Consider the following 23,343-nt stretch of genomic DNA (forward strand, 5'->3'; position numbering starts at 1 on the left):
ATCTTCCCAGGGACACCTCTACACCTTCTTTTCCTGCTCTGGCCATTGTCCGTCCATCTGTCTCTCTCTCCTCGTCCCTGGAGCGGGTGGGGCAGGGGCCAGAGATGGGGCGCTCAGCAGATTAATATGGCCCTGGTGTTCCCAGAGGCCAGGGCTGTGCTAATGACGGGGCTGATAGAACGCAGAAGTGTGAAAAGAATTTTAATAGATCTGACAAGTCTAATAAGAATTTGTGTCTAGAAGGGTCCTCCTCTGGGGCCGCGGGCTGATGAGGTGCTGACGGCTGAGATTTGTTTACGGGTTGGCATCTCCGCCACATCTCCTGCCAACTCCCGATTAATCTAATTTGAGGCATTTGGAGCCCAGGCGCGGGCAAGAGGCAGAGGAGGAGAGACGTGGAGAGACAGAGGGACAGGGAGGGCCACTGACAGAGGCCATAATGAGAAATGTCACAGCCCTGCCCTCGCTGGCCCCTCGGCTCCACCCTAGGGAGTGGCAGGCCGGTTGGGTGCCCTTGAAGTTGGCTGGGTCATCAGTAAAGTTTAGTTTCCTGGTGTTTCCTTGGCCACCTCGGTAGGGTCTGGGCAAGCACCTACTGTGTGCCGGGCCACAGGCTGGCCGCTGGGAGAAGCTAAGGAGGAGGAGACACACCGAGTGGCCAGAGACACAGGCAGGACCAGTGTGGGCTCCTCCGTGCCACGCACTGTGCCTGGCTCTGGGCCAGCAGTCTTCCCGTGCCTCAGTTTCCACATTTGTAGAGGAACAATCATAGCTCAAGCATGGGGCTATTGAAAGAATTAAATGAGATCATGCCTGCCTAGCACATAGTAAGTGCTCAGTACGTGAGAGCGCCCACTTTGCTGTTGTCATGATGGTCACTCAAAGGCAGCTAAAGGTAGAAAAGAACTACCATAGACCCAGCGATCCCACCGCCGGTGTCTATCCGAAGGCAAGAAAATCAGGACGTCGAGGGACGCCTCGGCCCGGTGTTTACTGCAGCGCTGTTCCCAACAGCCTGGGCGTGGAATCCACCTAAGTGTCCGTCAGCCAACGAAGGGATAAAGAAAATGCAGTACATATACACAGTGGAATACTATTCGGCCATAAAAAGGATAAAATCCGGTCATTTGCAGCAACATGGATGGACCCAGAAGTCATTATGCCAAGTGAAATAAGCTAGGCACAAAAAGATAAATACCGCATATTGTCGCTCCTGCGTGAGATCTAACAAAGTTAATCGCATGGAGATACCGTGTAGGATGTTGGTTACCAGAGGCTGGGGAGGGTGTGGGGGGAGGGTGAAGAGAGGTTGGTCCGTGGCTATAAACATGGTTACTTAGAAGGTATAAATTCTAATGTTCAGGAGCAGAGCAGGGCGACTGTAGTTAGCAGCAATGTGGTGTGGGTTGCACAGCAGCTAGAAGAGAGAACTTGAAATCTTCCCAACACGTAGAAACGGCAACTACCCGAGGTGATGGATGCCGCAGGTACCTGACTTGATCATTACACGTTCTGTGCGTGTAGCAAAATATCATGTGTACCCCATAAATATGCACAAATATTATGTATCCATTTTTTAAAAAGCGGAGCTCTCATTCCACCCACAAGAACAGCTCAGAGGTTGGTGTCAAAGGGTGGCCTGGTGTGGAAGAGGGAGAGGAGGGCAGGGTCCCCTGGCTTGGCCACTGCCTGCAGTAGAAAAGGGGACCCGTGCAGGATTGGGGTGCAGGGTGCCCCCTATGCTCTGAAGTGCCGTGCTCGTACTGGCGGTTACTGCCTCAGAGGCTGCCGGGGGAAGCCTGTAGGGGCGGCTAGGAGCTGGCGTCAGACTGCCCGGGTTGGAATCCGGGCTCCACAGTTTATGAGCCGTGTGATCTTTGGAGTTACGCAATCCCTGCAAGATGGGGATACCAACTGCCAGCCTCCCAGGGTTGTTGGGAGAATTAAATGAAACGTGAGCACAAGGTGCTTACAGCACCCGGCGTAGAGCAAGCTCAGGGTCAACACCAGCTCCTCCTCCCACTCCTGTTACCTCTCTGAGAATGAGGCTTCCTGGCCGGGTGGACCCTGGACCCCGGGTGAGATGGGCCTCAGGTGGCAGAAATGGTGTGGCCCGGGTGGCAGGGTCCCCCAAGGCCAGAGATGGGAATGCCCACACTCCCTCCCAGGGGAAGGGGCAGAGCTAAGGCTGGGCAAGGCTGACCACCGCCACCTCTGCTCTACCCGCAGGGAGCCTGGAGGCCGAGGGACTTCAGAGGAAGGGTGCCGCCCCAGCGCGCAGCTCAGCCTCTGTGCAGACTTAACTTTCCTCTGGTCACCCACCCTGGAGCCTGGCAAGCTAAGCAGCACAGGGTTCAGATGCTCCAAAGTGACCCCAGGGCATTTGCACATCCTTCAGGAATCTAGGGGGCCAAGCCCCTGAGTGCTCTGTGCCACCAACTTAAAGAACATTTTCTAATTTGATCCTCAAAACAGCAGCCCTTAGGAGGCTCGAATCTGCTCTCCCCGCTTTATAGACGGAAGCAGACCCAGAGAGGCAAAGTGATGTGCCCGAAGCCACGTGAGCCGGGGGTAGCTGGGACTGCAGACCACCTCATTCGCTGTGCCTTTCTCTCTTGTTTCCATCAAAGGCCACATTTGCTCACTAAACCCTGAGCCCGGCCTCCCGCCGCTGTGGAGCCCGCAATGTGCCAGGCACAGCACTAGCGAACCACCTTATATGCATTTTCTCATTTGACCTTCACCACTCTGCCACCTGCATGCTGTGATTATCCCCATTTTACAGACAGGGAAACTGAGGCTTGGAGAGGTGAGGTAGTGTGCCTGAAATCACACGCTAACAGTTGGCAGGTGCAGGATTTGAGCCTCGGTTATTTGGGCTACTAGGCTGTACAGCCTGCCGTGGCCCAGCCATCGGCACTGCACACCTTGCCTCCCTGGCCTCACCCTCAGCCACGCCCATCGCCTTCTACCTCCAACCACCTGCCCGAGGCAGGAGCCTCCAACCTAGGGCAGCACATAGAGCAGTAGGAGTTTCCCTGCAGGGGCAGGTGACAGAGCGAGTGTCAGGCCAGGCTCATAATTTCCAGGGCAGTGCTCTTCCTGTCATCCTCTCACTCCTGGGTCCCCCAGGGGGTCTGGTTGGCTACAGCCACAGATCCCAGCTTGGGGGGCAGCATCCCTGTGCCCTAGAAGGCCTTGGCCACATGTCAGTCAAATCATTTGGTCAGGGCTGATCTCTGCTGTAGCCTCAGACAGACACAGCTAGCACAGTCAAGACAGAGCACACGTACCCGCAGGCCAGGGGTCGCCCCTGCAAACACACACGTACAGAGACGTGGACCTGGCTCCGGTGGAAGTCACCTGCGCACAGTGCCTGCGTATGCTCAGGCATCCCCACAGTCATCTACTCACAGCGGTGCGCACGGCTTACACGCGCATGTGCCTGCGTGCGTGTGCAAGCGTGGTCTGTGTGAGCATCCATGTGCGTGCCCATTACCGCTTCCGGGGATTCTTGTCTGCACTGTTTGCACACACAGGTGTGCACCACTCACACGCACACACCCCCTCAGACACTCATCTGTCTCCTCTGGGTGACCAGAACTGACGGGGCTGTGGGTCTCCACCCCCCGCACATCAGTGTCCCGGCCCCTCCCTCTGCACAGACCCCTCAGCTCACCTGCAGAAGCTGCTCTGGCTTTAGAGCAAGGGTCCATCCCTGCCTCATCCGTGGACTGGGCTCAGGGCCCAGACACGGCAGAAGGGCCTCCCCTCATCACTGCCTGGACTCAGTGGGACTCCCTGGGCCTCCCCCGTAACAGAGATATGTAGAGGGCTTGTTGGAAAGTGGGATTAATTCTTCACACAGCCACATGGACACCCTTCTGTTCCTCCTTATGGGACCCACGAGAGAGCCGGGCACACAATAAGTGTTAAGTAAATGCTTGCTGAATGCTTGGAGAGGAGGTGAGAGAAAGAACTTCCTGAAGGGATGGATGGATGGGTGGATGGATGGATGGGTGGATGGATGGGTGGATGGATGGATGGGTGGATGGGTGGATGGATGGATGCATGGATGGGTGGATGGATGGATGGGTGGATGGGTGGATGGAAGAACAGATAGCTAGATGGACAGAGGGAAGATGGATGGAGGAGTGGATGAATGGATGGATGGACAGATGTGGGTTGTAAAAGGAAGTGTAAACAAAAATAACCTCAATATCTAAGAGTTTCTCTTTTATTCCAGCTGCTGTTGATTACCTGGCCAAAAACGTGAGCCTCTCCACACAGCGGCGCATGAAGCTCGGGGAACATTCCGCTGTGCTGGGACTCCTGCCTGTGGAAACCGGCCAGGCCTACTAGGGCCCCTGGGGCGACTTGCCCCAGCCCAGGTCCCGGCCCAACCCGTACTGACCCCTGAGCTCCCAGCCTCAGTCCCCTCATCCCCCCGGGGTTCCAGGAGGCCCGGAAAGGAGCCCCTCCCCTTCTCACACCTGCCCTCCGGAGGTGGACATCCAGCCTGTCGTTCACCTGTGGCGAGGGGTCCAGAGTGATGCCCTGGAGTCTGCCCTTCACCCCCTCCCCAGGAGGGTTTCTGGCCAGCCTGCGGTCCTCCCGCACCAAGTCCTGTTGTGGCCTCAGTGCCATCTCAGGCACGGAGATTGAGGCTCACCTGAACAGAGCACCTTGGGCACCAGAGGAGGATGGTGCCTGAGCCGAGGTCCTGGAGCCCTTTGGACCTGACTCCATCAGGTGCCCTGGCCAGAGGTGGAGGTGACCCTCACCTGGCTGCTCTCAGCTGGAAGTACTGGGAGCCGGCCCTCCATGTGAATCTCTGGCTCTCGTCAGAACCACCGCCCCTTCCTCCTCTGCACACTGGGACTCTAGCAGAGGGGATCCCGGCCCTGGGGTCTTCCCAGGGGAGTCAGCAGGGCAACAGTCTCACCGCCACCCAGGAATTCGGAGGACTTCAGGACCCTCCCCACACACCTCTGCTGAGTGTAGGGGGGAATCTGGCCCAGGCAGGGAGACTGGGAAGCCCAAGAAGAGACTTACCCAGGGGCAGGGCTTGTCAGCCACAGCAGGCCCAGGGTACAAGGACCCAACTCAGGCATCTGGAAGCAGGGCTTGGAGACGGAAGCCCAGGGTCCCACCTTGCCCCCCATCTGGGGCCTGGGGAGCCTGCAGAACATCTCAGGCTCCTATTAGCGGGATGGGGTGAGATGGGGAGGGGTTAAAGTCATGAGGAGACTCGAGTACAGAGCATCAGGCAGGCCCAGAGGGGCTTTCGTCCCAGGACCCTTCGCTGGCAAGCCTTTGGTGCCCAAGGCTTCAGCCCCCTGCCTGCACTTCCACGCCCCGGGGAGTGTAGATTTCACACGAAGCCTCCCCAGAGACCCGGCCCCAGCCGGCCGTGCCCAGTCCTCCAGGGACTTCCTGTGAGCCCCTTTAAGCTGCTGGTGGTACAGAGAGCTTCCCTTGGAGATTTGGAGGAGAGTTTGCTTGTCCCACAGACAGGACTACAGAGTCCCCTTGGCATTTTAGTGGGGGCATGTCACTGTCCCATCCAGAGTGTCATCTTTCAGGGTTGACTCGCTCTTGGCCAAGAGGCCTCTGTCTCCTGTTCCGGCACAGCTGGGCTGGGGCAGATGTGGCCATTTTTCAAGCTGCCACCCCTGGGCAGAGGAAGACGCCAAAGGCTCCAGGGAAGAGGGAAAAGGCACCTTCCTTGACCACTCCAGTGGCTTCCTCAAGCTCCATCCTCCTCTAGGAGCTGGGGCCCTGGGGGGATGAGTCAAGCTCCCGATTACTCCGCCTTTTGGGACTTTTCACCACCTTCACTATTTATCACAATTACGTTCATCTTCGCGTCGCTGTCATTGTGATCCACACGCAGATCACCTTTGTCAGGTGCTGCTGGGTACAAGGTACTTGGGATGGGAGACACAGCACTGAATTCACAAACGTGGGACCAAATTGCTCCTCCCCACTTGGTATACGAGGCACCTCTTTGCTCAATCCAAGCCTCCCGCCCTCAGCCGACAGCACGTTCCTCCAGGGCAGGGCTGCTGCTTGGGGGCTCAGCCCGAGTTCCGCTCCCTCTGGGGAGCTGGGTTGGCAAGATGCTAGGACATTTGCCTGCATGGATGTCACCTCCGTGACAAATGCCCGCCTGTTTTCTCATCTTCAGACTTGGTAATATCAAGCCTGTCCTGCACCACAGTCGGGGTGGCTCATAGCTCTGGTTTAGAGAAACCCGTTAATAATTGGGGACAGATTCTTTGGTAGCAGCAGACACCCAGACACATGTGACCAAGCTAAACAAGGTTTCAACTGGAGCATCCACCGTGGGAGACCTTCGGTTCTTCAAGCTCTGGACAAAAAGGAGGCCCATGGTGACGTGGTGACTGTCCCAGCTGTCCCAGCGGAAAGCAGCTCTTCCTGAGACCAACCACATTCTTCATACACATTCCTTGAATGGTCAGTCCTTTCCCCTGGAGGCCTGGCTCAGAAAGTGTCTGAGTCTCTTTATACCCTATGTGACTCAGGAGTGGGGGGTCTCAGGCAGGCAGGTGACATCAAAACTGCCCAGCCCCACCTCCAGGAGGTGACATTCCAAGGCTAGGACCAATCCCAAATATCTACCCTCTATGGGGAAATGGAACCAAGACCTGCTTGGGAATAAACCAATGATTTCTCATTCTGTCCACCACCTCTGAAGTTCTCCCAAGCCACCATCTTGGTAGAAAATGGGACTTATTCTCCAAGGGGCCACACCCCCCTCAGAAAGAGGCCCTTGACCCCAACAGATTTTCCCTAAAACCCCATGTATTAACGTGTCTAGCCAACTCAGTCTATAAAATTCAGCCTTGTGTTGTCAATTCTCAACTTCACCGGAGAGGTGACATTGGCCAAGAGGCACAAGGCCCCCATGTCTTTGGGGCTGGCCACAGCCTGAGGAAGAAGGCCCAAATTGCAGCCGCCAGGCCGGCCCAGAACAGCCCCTACCCACCCCTGTAAATAGAGTCCGTAGCAAAATAAGAGATGCTTCTTCCAACTTATCACAAGTAGCTGTTGGTTCTCTCTACGGGGGGCCCTCTTCTGAGCTCATTGTACATTAGTTGGAAACGTGGTGATGTGCTGTTCGTTTATAGGAAGCTGACTTTTTATAAATACATATATATATATACTAAAAAAGGAGAGAAAACCCCACAGTGTGTGTCGTGCTAGTGCCAGGGACCATCTGTAGGGATCTATCTTCTTAACGTGTGTTTCAGATGATGCATTCCAGCCTCTGTTGCGTTCTTTCATTTCTCTTGCTTCGTTCTTTCATTGGTGTTTCTCTCTTGCTATGAAAAAAAGAAGTGATGTGTAAGAACCAAGCTATGCTTTTATAACTTGTTTTTTACTTAGTTTACCTTTGCCGTCCTTTTGCCAGAGGAACACGAGAGAGCAGAGGAAACAGGTGACTAGGGCAGAAGGAGGGAAGGAGAGAATGAGGGGAGAGGTTTGCCCAGAAGAAAAATGAAAAGGTCAGACTTCCAGTCTGCCTGTGGCTTGTGAACCTGGGACCTGACCTGGGTCCCAGACTCGGACCAATAATTTAGGTGGAGTTGGCAAAGCATTGCAAGATTTGGATCCTGGAACTCGGGGAAATGCCATGATCGCCCAACTAAAAAGACATTCTCTGGGGCCTCTCTCAGGTTGATGTTCTCATCAAGCTCTCGAAGGTGTCCCTCACTCTTGGGCGCTTTTGGAGGGTACGCCGGTCTTCTCTCCTACCCTCCCACAGAGCCACCAAACCCAGACCAAATGGGGGCACTCCAGCCGCCAACTTGAGATGCTCCGAGACTTCTGTGTATGTGATGCTTCTTCTGTCAGCCCTGACACGGCCAATCCGCGACCTGGGCAAGATCTGCACAGTCCTCTAGATCATTCCTTCTTCCTAGGAACCGCAACTTGGTTGCTTCCGTGTTTGACTCACAGCCATGTCCCTCCATGCGGAAGTGAGTCGGGTGTGCGTGAGGGTGTGAGCGGGGTGTGTGTGCGGGCGTGAGGTGTGTGTTTAAATATAATCGCACCATAATTTATTCAGCTATATGGAGTAGTAGACTAGAAAGAGAAACTGGTATTTGCTTTAACTACCTGCTGCTTGTAAGCGCTTCCTCTGTAACTCAGGCGTAACTGTTATACATTAAAGGAAATTAAAAGCATTTCGAAGGTTTCGTGTACTCAATTGATTATCATTACGCGGCTGCCCCAGAAGGGACTGGGGCGGGGGGTGTCTGAGAAGCCTTTTGACCTAAATTAGAGGATCAGGGTAGGAACTGTGTTTCTCTTGTGCCCCACTGGGTCCCGCAGTGCCAAGTAGCTTCTAGACATGTAGTCAATGCCTAATCAATATTTAATCAATGGATGCTGTTGCTTACGCATCTCTCTGAGCTCATAGGAACAGTACCGTGTTAGAGAATGAAACTTGAGTTGTGTTTAGAGAAACGTCAGTTGTCCTCGCTGGAAAAAACTTTTCCTGCTGCCAAGCTCAGAACCCTCTGTGGCTCTCCTAGGACATAGGATTTGGGAGGCGGAAGAGAGCTTGGAAGCTTCCATGTGACCTTGGAAGAATATTAGGATTCTTGGGCAAGTGAATTATTTTTTTTTTCTGTTTTTTTTTTTTTTTTTTTTTAGAGACAGGGTCTCTCTGTGTTCCCCAGGCTGGAGTGCAGTGGCTGTTCACAGGTGTGATCATGGTGCACCCCAGCCTCGAACTCCTGGGCTCAAGCGAGTCTCCTGCCTCAGTCTCCCAAGTAGCTGGGACTGCAGGCACTCGCCACCGTGCCCGGCTCTTTTTGAATTATTGATGGAGAGAGAAATCTGTAAGGGAGTGAAGGAAGCAAGATAGGACAAGGGAAGAAGCTAAGAAAAGAGGTGGTTTTTACCACCTTTGGCTTTAATCTCATGCCACAGGGAGCCCTGGAATGTGGGTGGCAACACCAAGGTGGCCCCACCTTGGGGCCAGGGACCTGCCCTTTTGTACCACGATATCGTTGGCTGCTGGCCGTCCTGGGGATGTGGGAGGGTGGGTGACGTGTAAGTGATGTATAAAATCAAGCACCTCTAATTAAAGTGGCTCTTCTGGGCTGAGGGTGGTTCTCTGGAGAAAGGCACAGCTAGGAGCCCTTAGCAGCCACGTGCACGTCAGTCAGTTTAGGGGACAGGTGCATTGGCCCAGTAAAGAGGACAGCAATGTCCCCTCCACATATGTTCCCCAGTGCAGAACCCAGGTACCCACGTCACTCCAGGGTGCTGGTTTCCTTGGGTGACCTTCTGAACAGGAAGGGAGAGTTGGTTGAAGTCGAACATGAAGAATTGATCGGTAGTTCCTGCTGACCTGCGTGCATCCACCCCAGCCAAGTTCTTCGGGGCAGGACCTGGAGGAAGGTTGGGTCTGAGACCGATCAGAAGCTACCCCCAGCATCCTCTTCCACACAGAGTCCCTGCAGTGTGACGAGCTTGGTACCAGCCCCCTGTGGAACCCAAACAGCCGTGTCAGACCCAGTGCTCCAACCACGTCGCACCCCACGTCTGCCCCCGTGACCCCAGCCCCAGCCAGGCTCCCTTTCGTTCAGTGAGTCAGGAAGACACGGGGAGGTTCCGCTCTGCATCTGACTCGCTGGGTACTGAGACGATTTTCTTCCCCTCTTGGGCTCTATTTCCACATAATTTTAAAGGCAGCCTGGATGCCCTCTAAGGATCTTCTGTGGCGATACCCTGTGCCAAAGGCTTGTCTTTGCGGGCAGTCCAGAGAGCGCCCGGATGGCTCGGAGCTGCCCGTTGCCAGTGCTGGGGAGGCTGGGAGGGCAGCCCAAAGTGCGAGGTACCGAGTGTGCAATGCCAAGCAGCTCCCACACGCAGACTGCCCTTGGGGACCCCCCCCTTAGGGAGCTTTCCTAGGAGTCCCCCTGAACTGTTCACATCCCATAATCTGCCCAGGCACATGACTGCCCAGAATGAAATCAGGTTTCTGTGTGTGAAGGAAAGGGGAAGACCAATATTGGACAGACAAGTGTATCAGTCAGCGATTGCTACAGTGATGCTGCGTAACATAGCAGTCCCTCTTCCTGGTTTCATCGGTCATGCACACCTTATGGTGGATGAGTTTCACAGCCTTTCCTTGGGCAGTATTTACCAGTGAGGGGAAGAGGCTCATTAGACACAGACAAATGTAGCCACTGAAGTGAGAGGGACACACAGGACAGAGAGGCTGGATACAATCCTGCCTGCTGCAGAGCTGAGTCCAGGATGTCTGGTCCCCCTGAGAGTGCAGCTTCCAGAGCCCCACCCTCCCCTCCCCAGGCTGCCACCGACTTACTCTGAACAGAGAGTCGTTTTCCTGCTCCCAACATGGAAACCGCTATGGAGGGGAGCGAGGACCTGTTTCCCAGAGGCAGCCAGGGAGTGTGTCCAGAGCTCCAGTCACCTGTGCTCTCTCTCCTGGGAAGAATAAAAAAGTGCTCCCTCAGGTAAAGCCCCACCCTTGGCCCGAGGGACCCTCTGAGTGACCCTGGGCAAGTCACTTGCCCTCAGCTGTCCCACCCTTCAAATGGAAGTAAAGTCCGTCCCACTGTATCAGGATGGAATATGGTAACCAACAGCCCCAAATCTTGGTGGCTTAAAGCATGAAAGATTTGTTATTTTCTCGTTCATATTCCGTCCACTACTCACCATAGTGAGGCTGAGAGGATGGGCGCCATCTCGAGCCTGCTGGCTGAAGGTACCGGAAGGAAAGACAGAGATGGTGAATCATGAACTGGCTCTTAAAGCTTCTACCCAAAGCATGGGACACTTCTGCTCACGCTCCACTGGCCAGAGCAAGGCACATGGCCACACTGTACTTCAGAGGATCAGGGACACACGACTTACCCAGTGCCTGGGAGGTGGGAAGGGGACACTGGGGATGGCACTCAGGACTGCCGCACCCCCACCCCGAGGGTCTTCAGGAGGATCTGGAGTAGAAGCAAACACATTCCCTAAGCACCTTTCAGAGGGCAGACTCTGAAGTCAGACAGCCTATGGCCCAATCCTGACGACACCACTGGAAAATCTTGTGCAAATGGTCTAAGCTTCTCTGAGGACTCAGTCTCTTCATCATTTATAAAACTGGCATAATGATGGCACCAGCCTGCAAGCTGGTTGTGAGTATTAAATGAGGTCACAGAATATGGAAAACAACCTAATTTTCTTTAGCCCTGTGTACCACGCACTTAATATGATCACAGGATATTTTACTGTAGGAATGCTTAACATTACAGGGAAGTACCTGGAGCTTCCTAGCAGCAAATAGAAAATGGGAAACCTGGTGAGTTACACAAGTACCAATGTCAATGAGGAAGTAAGAATCTAGCTAAGGGAAGATTCATACATATAAATAATTTCCTCCTGGTGTCTTCCTAAAGAGGACACTGTGATATAATAAATAACAACTCCAGAATAAAATTATAAGGTACATAAAGATGTGTTGTGAGGGATTATTTCCCTTAATGATGTTCTATATAGGTTGACAGCGATTTAGTAAAAGTCACCCTAATGGCAGGTGAGGAGAGACGAGAAGAAGGTATAAGCTAGACACAGAGTTCCTTGATGACTTCATTTGACCCAGAGATCATTTGAGCATATCTAAAGAAGGAGGGTAATCCCATCAAGAAAATCACAATTAACGTGACTTTTAAAAACTGGGCTTTTGATAAATATGGAATGGCAAATAACTAGACAACATATACTCCGGAAAATTTCTGGAGTATAACTCTATAGACACTTAAGAGGTTTTTTTTATAGACAGCATTATTGGAATCTGACAATTTCTGTCTTTTAAGGTCAAGTGTGCAGGAAGCGGAAGGAACTTCATCAAAATTGGTGGGAGTTTGTGTGCTTCCTTGGGGTGAAGGCTGGAAAAAGGGGGCAGGACAAGGCAAAGACCTCCACCAAGAGGACAAGACAAATGGGCCACAATGTTATGCCAGTAATTTTATAACCCATGGTGTCTCCCGTAGTTCTGTAATCTCTAATCATTGTCAATCTTCATTGTCTTATTTTACTATTTCCTTCATCCATTAGCATCCTCCATGTTGAATGTATATGCTTACTTCCTTGAAAAATAGCTTTATGTCTGTCATGAATTTAAATAAATGTCTGTGCTATAGGTTTCTTCTCATTTTCAGGCGATACTGAACTTCTTCCATGTGACTTTGTTTGAGCAGCACCTCTGTGTGCTACGGAACGTTTTAACATATCTCGTGTCTCCAATCTCTAAGGGAAGCACACCTGGCCTGCAATGAACGTCTTTGTCCCAGCCCCTCAAGGATCTGGCCTACACACCCAGGAGGGACTGTGAGGCCATCAAGCTGCCCCAGTGTTGTCAAAGGGAGACCTTCATCACTATTTTCCTCATTTGGGATTTTGTCCCCACAGGACAGATTGGCCCATGAATCATGTCTCTGGGGTACGGGGAGGTCCATTCACATGGTGCCACCTTTGGGCACAGATCTTTCATGACAGAAGAAGGCAGAGGCAGGATGAAGTTAGGGGGCAGTCCACAGAACACCCTCGCTTCTACCTGCAGAGCGTGGGGGTCTCCAAGACCACCCTCAGGTTTGATAATTTGCTAGAAGGACTCACAGACGTTACTGAAAGCTGTCACATCCGTGGTTATGGTTTATTATAGTGAAAGGACCCAGACTAAAATCAGCCAAGGGGAGAGATGCAAGGCACTTCCAACTTCAGTTGTCCTTTGCCCGCGGAGTCACAGACAGTGTTGACTCCCCCAGGTGTGAGATGTAACAATACGCACAGATGTCACCAGCCAGGGGCTCTCTCCTGAGCCTCGATGTCGAGAGTTTTTACTGGGGACCCATGGTACACTGCTGGCCTGTGTGGGTGGCTTTTCGTCTCTAGACCCTTGGAAGTTGAGCTGATCTCTTAGACAGGCTCTGTGGTATCAGCCAGGCTAGGCTTGGCCCTGCTGCAGAGGCAGACAAACCCCAGATCTCCGCAGCCCTAAGTGATAAAGGTTTGTTTTTCTCCACTGTGGTCCTATACCATTTGGAATGAATGTTCTCCAAGGTCCCTGTATCTGGGGAAGAGGAGGAGGTCAAGGCACACTGGCTCTTAACCATCTTAGCCCAAAGTTACGGGTGTTATTTCCTCTCACAGCTCATTGGCTGGAACTGGTCACATGGGTCCAGCTCACTACTGCAAAGGAGTCTGGGAAGTGTAGGGCAGCACATGGGATATTTGCTGGGTGGGCCTCGGTCCCCCAACAGTCACTCTCTGAGAGTGACACGATCCCCATCCTTTCCCCTCAGCCCAGGGGAAGCAGACGGGCAGTGGGTGGGGAGCAGTTCACCTGCCAAGTCCCCGCACGCCCCATGCCCAGCTGGAATTCTTGGGGGCCTCCAACACTCCAGGCCAACTGCTGAGAGTCTGCGAGCCCTGAAATAATTCAGCTCAGACAGCTGATGAGAGGAAGGGGCCCGTCCCTAGAGAGTGCAGAGGTAGCAGGGGAGAGGGCAGAGTGGGGAGGAGGGTCTTCTCATCTGTGGCCTCAGCAAGGACCTTGCTGGCCTCTCAGCCACCAGGAGTTCCCGATGAAGCCTGTCACAGCTGGCGCCAAGGGTGCAGGGCTCACGTGGACTCAGAGTCCGTCATGGGGATTAGGGCTCTGCCTTCATCCTGCTCTGTGGGTGACTCAGGGTTAGAGTCTCTAGAGTCTCTCCAGGGCCATCGCAAGACTTAGGCCTCCCTGGTGATCTGGGCTGGAGGTATATGCAGGGTACTGCTAGGATGAGGTTGTTACCCTGCAAGATAGAACAGTTACGGATCAGGCTGTGCTTAATTTTAGAGCAATGGCTCTTAACTGGTGGTAATTTTAGCCCCCCAGGGGACACTGGCAATGTCTGGAAATGTTGATGGTCGTCACAGCTGGGTGGGTGAGCTGCAACTGGCATCTGCTGAGTAGAGACCACGGATGCTGCTCCACATCCTGCAATGTACAAGACAGTCCTTGCAACGTACAATCATCTGGCCCCAAATCTCAGTGCCAAGGTTGAGAAACTCTGGGAGAGAGGGAGGCTCAGAAGGGGGTTGGCTCCATTACGCAGAGGCTGGGAGACCAAGGCCTCAGTCATCCTGGGCTGTGTCCAGACTCGCTAAATTAATGGAATTTTTTCCATCTTTAGCAGAGTAGCAGTTGATCTGGTTCTTTCCGGAAGACAGCTGGACGTGGCAGGATGCCCTTTACCCGTTGGGTACACTTTGTCTTACAAAGTGTCCTCTTCAAGCCTGTGCAGCTGGTTTGGGAGTAGCCGGGCCCTGGGGAGGGGAGGGTTCTGCAGAACGAGGTGCCCCAGCTCCCAGGCAGAACGTGGGGTCAGGTGGGGAGCTCTAACCGCAGCTGGGCGTGCCCCTGGACCCAAGCTGGAGACAAGAGGAGGGGTCCGGGGATGGGAGGCACATTCCAAGCACAGGGGAGAGTTCATGGACTTTGGAACCAGATGGGCAGCTGTTTACATCTTAGCTCTCTGTTACCACCGGGTGACCTTGGCATGAGACTTACCCCCTCCAAGCCTCCTTTCTCTCATCTGTAAAGTGGGAGCAGCAATACCTACTTCATGGGACAGTGTGAGAGTTTACCAACAAATATTGAGAGCAAAGGCCCGGACAGGATGAGAGGGGTTGTCCGAAGTCCCAGAGTGACCAGGGCTTGAGTCCATGTCTCTTAATTCTCAGTCCAGGCTCTTCCCCATACAGTCACTCATTCATTCATTCACTTGTTCATTTCTCTAGGCAATCAGTCATTCATTTGTGTTGGGAGATTGGAAGGAGACAATGGACAGGAGCCTTGTAGACCCTGGCAAAGAGGTTGGATTTTATTCCAAGAATGAAGGAAAGCCGTGGATCTCAAGTGACATGATCTGATTATCGTTAGAAAAAGATCGTCCAACTGTCATACAGAGAACAGCCTGTGGGCAGGCGAGAGGAGATGCAGGGGAGCCAGGGACCTAGTGACCATGGTGGCTTGGACCAGGGGTGGCGATGGAGGTGGAGAGGAGAAGACAGATTCAGGACACACTCTGGAGGAGGAACCAGCAGGTCCTGCCCATGGATGGGATACGGCAGGGGTTAGGCAGGGAGGAGAGAGGGTAACCCCGGGCTTTGGGCCTGATCAGTTGGGTCGAAATGGGGGCCATTCACTGAGTCAGGGGTGGGGAGCAGGTGGCAGAGATTCGACAGGTCTGTTCAGCATGTCACAGCTGACAACTCCCCAGGAGACGGCCTGGGGGAGATGGTACCACCTGACAATTTTGTATGGAGGGGAGGCTGCTGCTCAACCTGTGCCTCTGGGAATTTGGCTGGTATTTACAGTTTGGTTGAGATCATTTAGGGGGTGAATGAGGTAGAACATGGAAGAAGAAGAGAAAGCCAAGGATGAGTCCTAGGTGCTCCAGCAATTCAAGTTCAAAAGAAAAGGAGGATCCAGCAAAGGAATCTGCAAAGTGGCAGCAGGAGGCAAGAGGAAAAGTGGGGAAGAGGGAGGAATGGCTGAGGCCAGACACCCGGCACATAGTAGGTCCTCCATGGGTGACATAATCAAAGTGTCTAGAACATAGCAGGCCTGCAGCAATTGGTCAATATTGCTGTTAGCGCTTAAACTCACTTGGACGATTGCCAAGAAAGGTTTCCCTGTGCAAACTCCTCTCTGCTGCAGATCAGTCCCTGTTAGCCATTTGCCACTGGGGTCCTGCCCCCCTCGAACCACGCAAGTACTCCTGGGAGAGATGGGTGGGCTCCAACCCTCACAGACTCCAGGGCCATTCCTCTGCCTACCTTGGGTGTGTGGCCGTGAGCAAGATCTGGAAGCTTCTGGAGGCTGCATGTTCTCAACTCTAACATGGGAGTATTGATAGGAGGTTGGGACAGAACTCGGATTAGAATCCACTTCTGCTGACCCCAGAGCCCACATCTTTCCAGGGTGCTGCACGGTGGGTCTCCCACAGCAGGAGGGAGCTGCTGAAGGGGTGTTGGGGACGGGACCACCCCAACGGCCTGTTCCTGCTGGCTTCACAGAGGCCCTGCTTCGAGCACATCGAGTCCACATGTTCTGGACGCCGGCTGCTGCATGTTAGAGTCAGAGACGGGGTGGGAGAGGAGGGCAGAGGGCGGGGGGTTAAAGCATAGCAGTGCCCGGGCCCCACTCTGCCCCATTAAATCAGAGTCTCCAGGAAAGGAGCCCAAATATTATTGTTATTATTATTATCATTATTTTGTTATTATTTTAGGTCCCTAGTTGATTTTGGCACGTAGCCAGTATTGATAACCAATGGGGAAACTGAGGCCCTAGACCTCTAACCCTAGCTCTCTCCTACCCTGAATTCCCCCAGGCTGCAAACAGAAGGCCGGCATTCTCTTCTCTCCATGAAATGCCTCCACAGGGGAAGTGTGGTGGGTGGTTAAGAACCCAGGTACCGGGTTACACCCACCTGGGTTCCTCTGGGCCATGTGGCCTTGGGCAAGTTGTCCTCAGCCTGATTCCTGGGAAAGAGAAATCCTTAAATCCCAATTGCACGACTCCTTACGGTCGACAAGGCATTTTGACACACACCATCTCTTTGTGTTTTGGTTTTGTTTTGTTTTGTTTTCAGAATATTCCGGGGCACACAGGCTTTGGTTACATAACTTGCTTTTGTGCAGTTTGAGTCAAAGTTGTAAGTGTGTACCCAGTTAGTGTGTATTGTACCTGTTAGGTGTGAATTTACCCGTCCCCCCCCACCTGCTTGATTTCCGTTGAGTTTTATTTCCATATATGCATATAAGTGTTGATTAGTTCAAAGTTAGTATTGAGAACACATGGTGTTTATTTTTTCATTCTTATGATATTTCACTTAGAAGAATGCTCTCCAGTTCCATCCAGGTTGTTACAAAAGGTGCTAGATCACCATTTTTTATAATATACTTCTAATTGTTTTTTAATTTTTAATTTTTTAATTTTTTAAAATTTTGTTTATTTCATCATATTATGGGAATGTTTAGGTTACATATATTGCCTTTGCCCCGGGGTCAGAGCTTCAAGCGTGTCCATCCCCCAGACAGTGCGCACCACACCCATTAGGTGTGAATGTACCCGTCCCCTCCTCCCCCCACCACCTGCCCGACAGCCGATGAGTGTTACTAGTATACGTGCACGTAAGTGTTGAAGATCACCATTGTTTTTCGTGGCTGAGTAGAACTTCATGGTACACATACACCACATTTTATTAATCCATTCATGTATTAATGGGCACTTGGGTTGTTTCCACATCTTTGTGATTGTGAATTGTGACACCATCTCTTTGAATCCTCCCCCATAATCCTGTGAAGGAGAGAGAAATTATTAGTTCCATTTTCTGGTTGGGGAAACTGAGGCTCAGAGATGAAGTCACCCACCAAAGGGTACTCAGGGAGGGTTTGGGGGCAGGTTTTCTTTCTTTTTTGCCAAAGGGCGCCTGTAATTAAGAAAGCCCACAATGGAGCCTTCCCCAAACCAGGCCTGGGACATAGGAGATGCTTGGAAATTGCTGGATGAGTGAATGAATGAATGAGCTAAGAAATGAGTAGTAGATGCTTCTAAACAAGGTCCTGCAGTGACCAAGAGACTATCCCAGGGAAAGGAGAGGAAGACATTAACCATCCCTGGCAGCTGCTCTCTGCCAGGGACACTCTGGCTGCTTACATGGGGTATGGGGCATTCAGTCATACATTTTGCGGAAGGGACCCATTTTACAGGTGGAAAACTGAGGCCCAGAGTCCGTGGGTAGACGAGAACATCCAACTCCTGGTCTAGAGCTCCTCTGACATCCCGGAGTTGAAAAAAATAGTTTACGAAATTTCCAAGAAAACTCTGTGTTGAGTTTCTCTGGGGAAACAAAGCCCCAATTCTGGGTTTTGCCCCAAAGAGAAATTCTCTGTCTTTGACTCATATGAACCAGGATAAGCTGGGCATCTAGAAACTTTCACATAAACACCAATTGATTGACTTTCTTCCCAACACCCAAACTCCCTTATATCCCATGCAGGACACTGGGCTAAGCGCTTTACTCATATTATTTCAGGGGTTGCAAACTTTTTCCATAAAGGTCCAGTTATAAGTATTTCAGGCTTTGCAGGCCATCCAATTTCTGTCACGATTACTCTACTCAGATTCTTGTAGCATGAGAGAAGCAATATGCAAACACATGAGCATGCCTGCAAAATTTTGTTCCAGCAAAATTGTCTTTATGGACACTTGAATTTGCATTTCATATGATTTCATATCACAAAATATTGTTCTTCTTTTGATTTATTTTTCAACCATTAAAAAAAAAATGCAAAAACCGCTCTTAGCTCCCGGGCCGTATGGACAGGTGGCAGGAGGATTTGGCAGATAACAACTGTATGAAGTAGATTTTGTTGTTACCCCATTTTAAAGAGGAAGAAACTGAGTCCCAGAGAGGTTAAGGAATTTGTGTACGATCACACAGCTAGCAAGTAGCGAAATCAGGAGTCAGAGTCGGGCGGTCGGGCTCCAGAGCCAGGCGCTTAACACTCTGCTGCCGCGTGGGCGCAGAACCTTCGCTTGGAGGAAGTCAAGCTTCTAACTCTGGAGATGGCCCAGCAAGGGGACCTAGGCTGCCACCTGCCAGGGCTGCAACTCACTAAAGGCCGAGCCATGCCCGGCCCCTGCCTCAGTCCAGGGTTTGTCCTTCCACATTGTGCAGCTTCTTCATTTATTGCAACTAATTACCGTCTGTTAAGGAGACCTGGGAAGGCTGACATGCCAGTCGGAAGTGCGGGGTGGGTGGCCAGGAAGGCGGGCGCGAGGGATGGCCAAGAAGAACCCCTGCCGCCACACGCATCCACACGCGTCCACACGCACGCACACACACAACGGCTTCCATTTCCTGAGATGTCCACCTGCTTTTATGAATATAAGTGGATTTGTAACAAGCATTGCAGCTGCATATAAGGCATTCAGACATGGAGACAATTTTACTAGATAATAGACTATCATGCAGGATACAATTTAAATTAAAAAATGCAATTTTCACCTTGAAATGAACAAATGATTACAATTTCTATACAAATTAAGGCATTCAGCCTCTCTTTCAGTAGTGGCACCAGCCCATGAAATATGACATAATTACCATGAAATACATTTTCAAATATTTTGATTTTTGTCTGCCGCTTTTTAAAAAACATAGGCCGCCTTCTAGGTCTCCGAGTGTGTGTTGGCATTTCCCACCTTCTGGGAAAAACACATTAAAAAGAAAAGCCAAAGTCCCCGAAGATGAAGTTGGCCCCCCTCCCTGCCCTCCCCCTCCCCCTCCCTTGGCTCAGAGATAAAATTGAAAAAAGGCAGACGGAGGAGAGGGGACGCGGCGCCCACCTCCAAAGCCTCAGATTTATCTAAGTTGCTACGCTTATCTGCAGAATCGCATCTGTTGGTTATCGCGACGCCAACCGCTGCAACCCGCATCCCGCTCCTCTCTGGAAATCGCTTCCCCAGCCCCCAGCCCTCCCCCTGCCCAGGCACACCCCCCTCAACCTGCACTCTTATTTTTTAATTATTTTTCCATTCTGTTGTCTCTTTGTGGCTAGAGACGAAAGCGGGAACAGCCAGCCACTGCCTGTGGCTTGATCCAGCCCCATGGAGTTGTGGGGTTCAGAAGGAAGGGACAGGGGAGGTGGCCGATGGGTCTTAGCCGCAGAACTGGGTGGATGGAATTCTCTGTTCATTGCCCAAGCCGAGTGACCTTGCTGAAGGTCATTCCTACCCTAATCCGTCCCCGCCCTGTGGCTGTAAACCCGCCATCTTGAACAACCCATCCCGTTGGTCTGAACTTTGGGTGGATCTCCTGGGACATTAGATCTGCATCCCAAGTACCTAAAAGCAGAGCTCTTCCTTCATCCTTGACCTTGACCTTGACCTGAGCCTCCTGTCCTGACTTGTCGTCCACGGGCAGCCTTCACCTCCCCATCTGCTGCCCCAGAACTCGGCTCCAGCCTGCGGTGCGGTCTCACTTCTCTCTCTGGCCGGCTGTGTCCTGCCTGGCTCCTCCTCAGGCCCGTCCTGGGCTAGTCTGGCCTGGCCGGGTTTCCCCCACGTCAGCAGCGGTGTCCTCCTACCTTCCCTTTGAGACGTAAGGGAAGCCCGAGGAGAAACACTAATGAGAAGATGCCGGTTAGAGCCCCTTTGCCTCTTCTTAGCACATTTGCTTTTGTTTTCCAAGCATTTGCACCTGCTTCAACTTGGTCCCCTCGTGCAACTGCCTGTCTGGAGGATGTCACTCCCCGGGGAGTCACACAACACTCCACAGAGGAAGTAACTGGGTACTCTAGCCCAGCGCAGGGACCCGTCGGAGCAAGTCCAGACCCACTGCCGCGTCTTCCAGCTGCTTGTTTGGAAGGTACTTCATGAGGCTTCGTGAACTTGGACCACGTCCCCTTCCTCTGACGCCCTCCTACCCTGCGTGCTACCCTCCCCCATCGTCTCCCTGGCCCGGGACTAGGTGAAGACTGGGTCACACTCCAGCTCGGAAGGCAAAATGGGATGTCCTCGTGGAAGGAGACCGGGTTTTAGGATTAGATCAGAATGTAATCTCCATGTCTTTCTCACTCTCTGAACTTGGCCAAAGTAACTGGTCTCAGTGCCTCAGTTTCCTCATCTGTACGACGGAGGTAGTAATACCCTCCCGAGTGGAGGCCGTGAGAGTTAACTTTGAGAGGGTGTAGCAGGCTTTCAGCAGGTGCGAACTTCCCTTCCTATGCGCTGGCTCCCAGCTTGCTGAGGGATTTTGAGATACTTAAAAAAAAAAAAATTCTTCCAGTTCATTAAGAAAAGCCCAAGCCCCAGATGTTCATCACTTAGAAACGTGTTGGTATGTGGGGGGGAGTCAAGTTTCTGTGCCTGGAACAGACCCCGGGGTATTGAAAGATGAATGTGTGCGGGTGGGCGGGGGTCGCCGAGGGGCAGCAGGAAGGAGAGAGATGATCACAGTGACGTTTATCAAACGCCACTCTCTGTCACAGCCGCTGTGCTCAGGCTCTTGTCTCTTTGATCCTCACAACAGTATTATGAGGTTAATATCACCCTCATTTAACAAACGGAAAAACTGAGTCACAGAGAGGTTATGTCATTTGCCCAAGATCACACAGCTGGGAAGGGGCAGAGCTAGGGTTTGAACCCAGGCTTCCCAGCTCTAAAAACCTGCTGTACTCACGCGTGTGTTCTAGGTAGACCAGAGGACCGCCTTTTCCCAACTATTTATTTTCTTAGCAAAAAACTATAAATAAATAAGATACGTCCTAGGAAGCGAAGACACATCAACGGCTAGCAGGTTAAATGAGACATGGATAAAGTCAGCTTCGCTCCAAGGCAGAGTCCACCGGTGTCAAGCTCCGGAAGCAGGACTGCCAAGCACCCGGCTGGCCCTCTGGCCAGACCACGACCCAGGGGGCAGCGGAGCGGTGGGGCTGGGGACAGGGAGGTCAGACTCCACCCCTGGTTCTGCGAAGCCCCCACGTGGCTTGGCCAGGTCACTCAGTGTGTCTGGGCCTCCACATCTTCACCTGCAGAAGGAAGGGACCGATCTGCACATATTTCCACAAGCCTCCCAAGTGTGAGTGCCCGTGCCCGGGGCACTCGGGTGGGCAAAGAACACAAAACAGCCCACCTTGCCCAACATGTATTTCAATGGTCGGGTTTTTTAATGTTAGAAATGCGCATAAATTTTGCATTCTGCTCCCAAATGCATGTTATAGTATAAAAATGGTGCCAGTTCGGTTTCAAACTTTCCCCCTCAAAATTCTATCTACAACTGCGACCACCGTCTCCCAGAAAAGTTATACCACATTTTCTCTGCGGCTTTTTCACGTCTACAGATTCAGCAAAAGGCCAGATCCTCATTCACAGCTTTCCAAAGCCAAAGTTCTTCTAGTATAATGTTCTACCCATTACTGTAACACCCACACACTGTAATATTGAGTCGTTTTTAACATCCTAACATTGTAACACTGTCGCCCTTAACTATGTCATCACTCTAATGCTCAGGCACTGCCTCATTCCAACATTCAATCCGTCTAGTCCACACGGAAGCCCTCTAACCCTCAGTTCACCTGTTTTAGAGTCTGATGCTAAGCCGCGGACAGGAAGGAGCTTGGATCCTGCCTGCCTTGCCCTGGAAGACAAATGAGACCCCGGACGCCCTGCAGGCTCCTGGGCAGTCGCCAGCCTCTCTCCTACCTCTACGGCCACACAACCTGCATGTAGCCAGGGCGTTCATCATCCTGAAAATGGCACAAATGGCTACCTTAGAAGTTGTTTGATATTCTTTTATAGAATGTCATGACACTATAACACTAATTATTATGATAGTTAATAATTGCTGGGTGCTTACTAAGTACTCTACATGCATTCTATCATATAATCCATCCACCCACCTTCCAGGCTACTCTTATTGTTCCCAATTTACAGGTGAGAAAACTGAGATCCAGAGAGATTCAGTGACTTGCCCAAGTCCCACAGCTAACTGCGAGAGAGACAGGATTTTAACCCCTGACTGTCTGACCCTAGCTCATTCTTCTGTTGAACCAGCCAGTATAGACAGAACTGTGAGGAATAAGAAATCGATTCCAGAGCCTGATGCAGCATTAATTAAATAGTTACTGAGTAAATGATTGAGTGAGTGAACAGTCCTCTTAGAAATGGACCAACCTTAGGAAACCACCAACCAACCAGATGGGTGAAGAGTTCATGCTACCTGGAAGATAACTCAGAGTGGCCAAGACGTTTCACAGGATCACAGCAACACGGTGACAGAGATGTGGGTGGCGGGTGGGAATGGCTGGAACCCAGGTCTGCTGCACGTGGCAGAGTTCTCTGCGCTCCACCGCGCTGCTCCCACGGTGGCAGGGCTATCCTGCTCGCCTTGGAAAGTGGTTTGCACTGGGTTCTGGTGGCTTCCGATTTGGGGACCTCAGAGATGCTTTAGGGGAAACAAATGTGAAATCTGTGCCTCTCGGGTCAAAGCCCAGTCTGTAACAAAGGCGGAATTTGTCAAACTCCATATTAGAACAAAGCTGGTGAGAGGTGGTGGGTGCAGCGCGGGGTGGGAACCAACATCCTGACACGTCTTCATCGTCATTGACGAGGGATCCCACTCCTGGGAATCCAAGCCTCCAGGGAAACCTAGGATGGGGCCGAACTCTCTCCACAGAGGTGCCTGGGATCGTGAAATACGATGGGAGCAACCCAAATGTTCAACAACAGAAGAGTGA

At 52.0% G+C, this 23,343-nt stretch overlaps 1 protein-coding gene across 2 annotated transcripts in view; it reads left to right on the plus strand.

Annotated features, from left to right (window-relative positions):
- PAX7 (paired box 7) overlaps window positions 1-4,362 on the plus strand; it is a 98,993-nt gene extending 94,631 nt beyond the window's left edge. For both annotated transcript variants that reach the window (XM_069477398.1, XM_069477399.1), the window contains exon 9: window positions 4,247-4,362. In XM_069477398.1, the coding sequence (XP_069333499.1) occupies window positions 4,247-4,362 (116 nt within the window). The remainder of the gene's footprint in view (window positions 1-4,246) is intronic.
- The last annotated feature ends 18,981 nt before the right edge of the window (window positions 4,363-23,343 follow it).

The sequence above is a fragment of the Eulemur rufifrons genome, chromosome 8 (assembly GCF_041146395.1).
Source record: "Eulemur rufifrons isolate Redbay chromosome 8, OSU_ERuf_1, whole genome shotgun sequence".
NCBI lineage: Eukaryota > Metazoa > Chordata > Mammalia > Primates > Lemuridae > Eulemur > Eulemur rufifrons.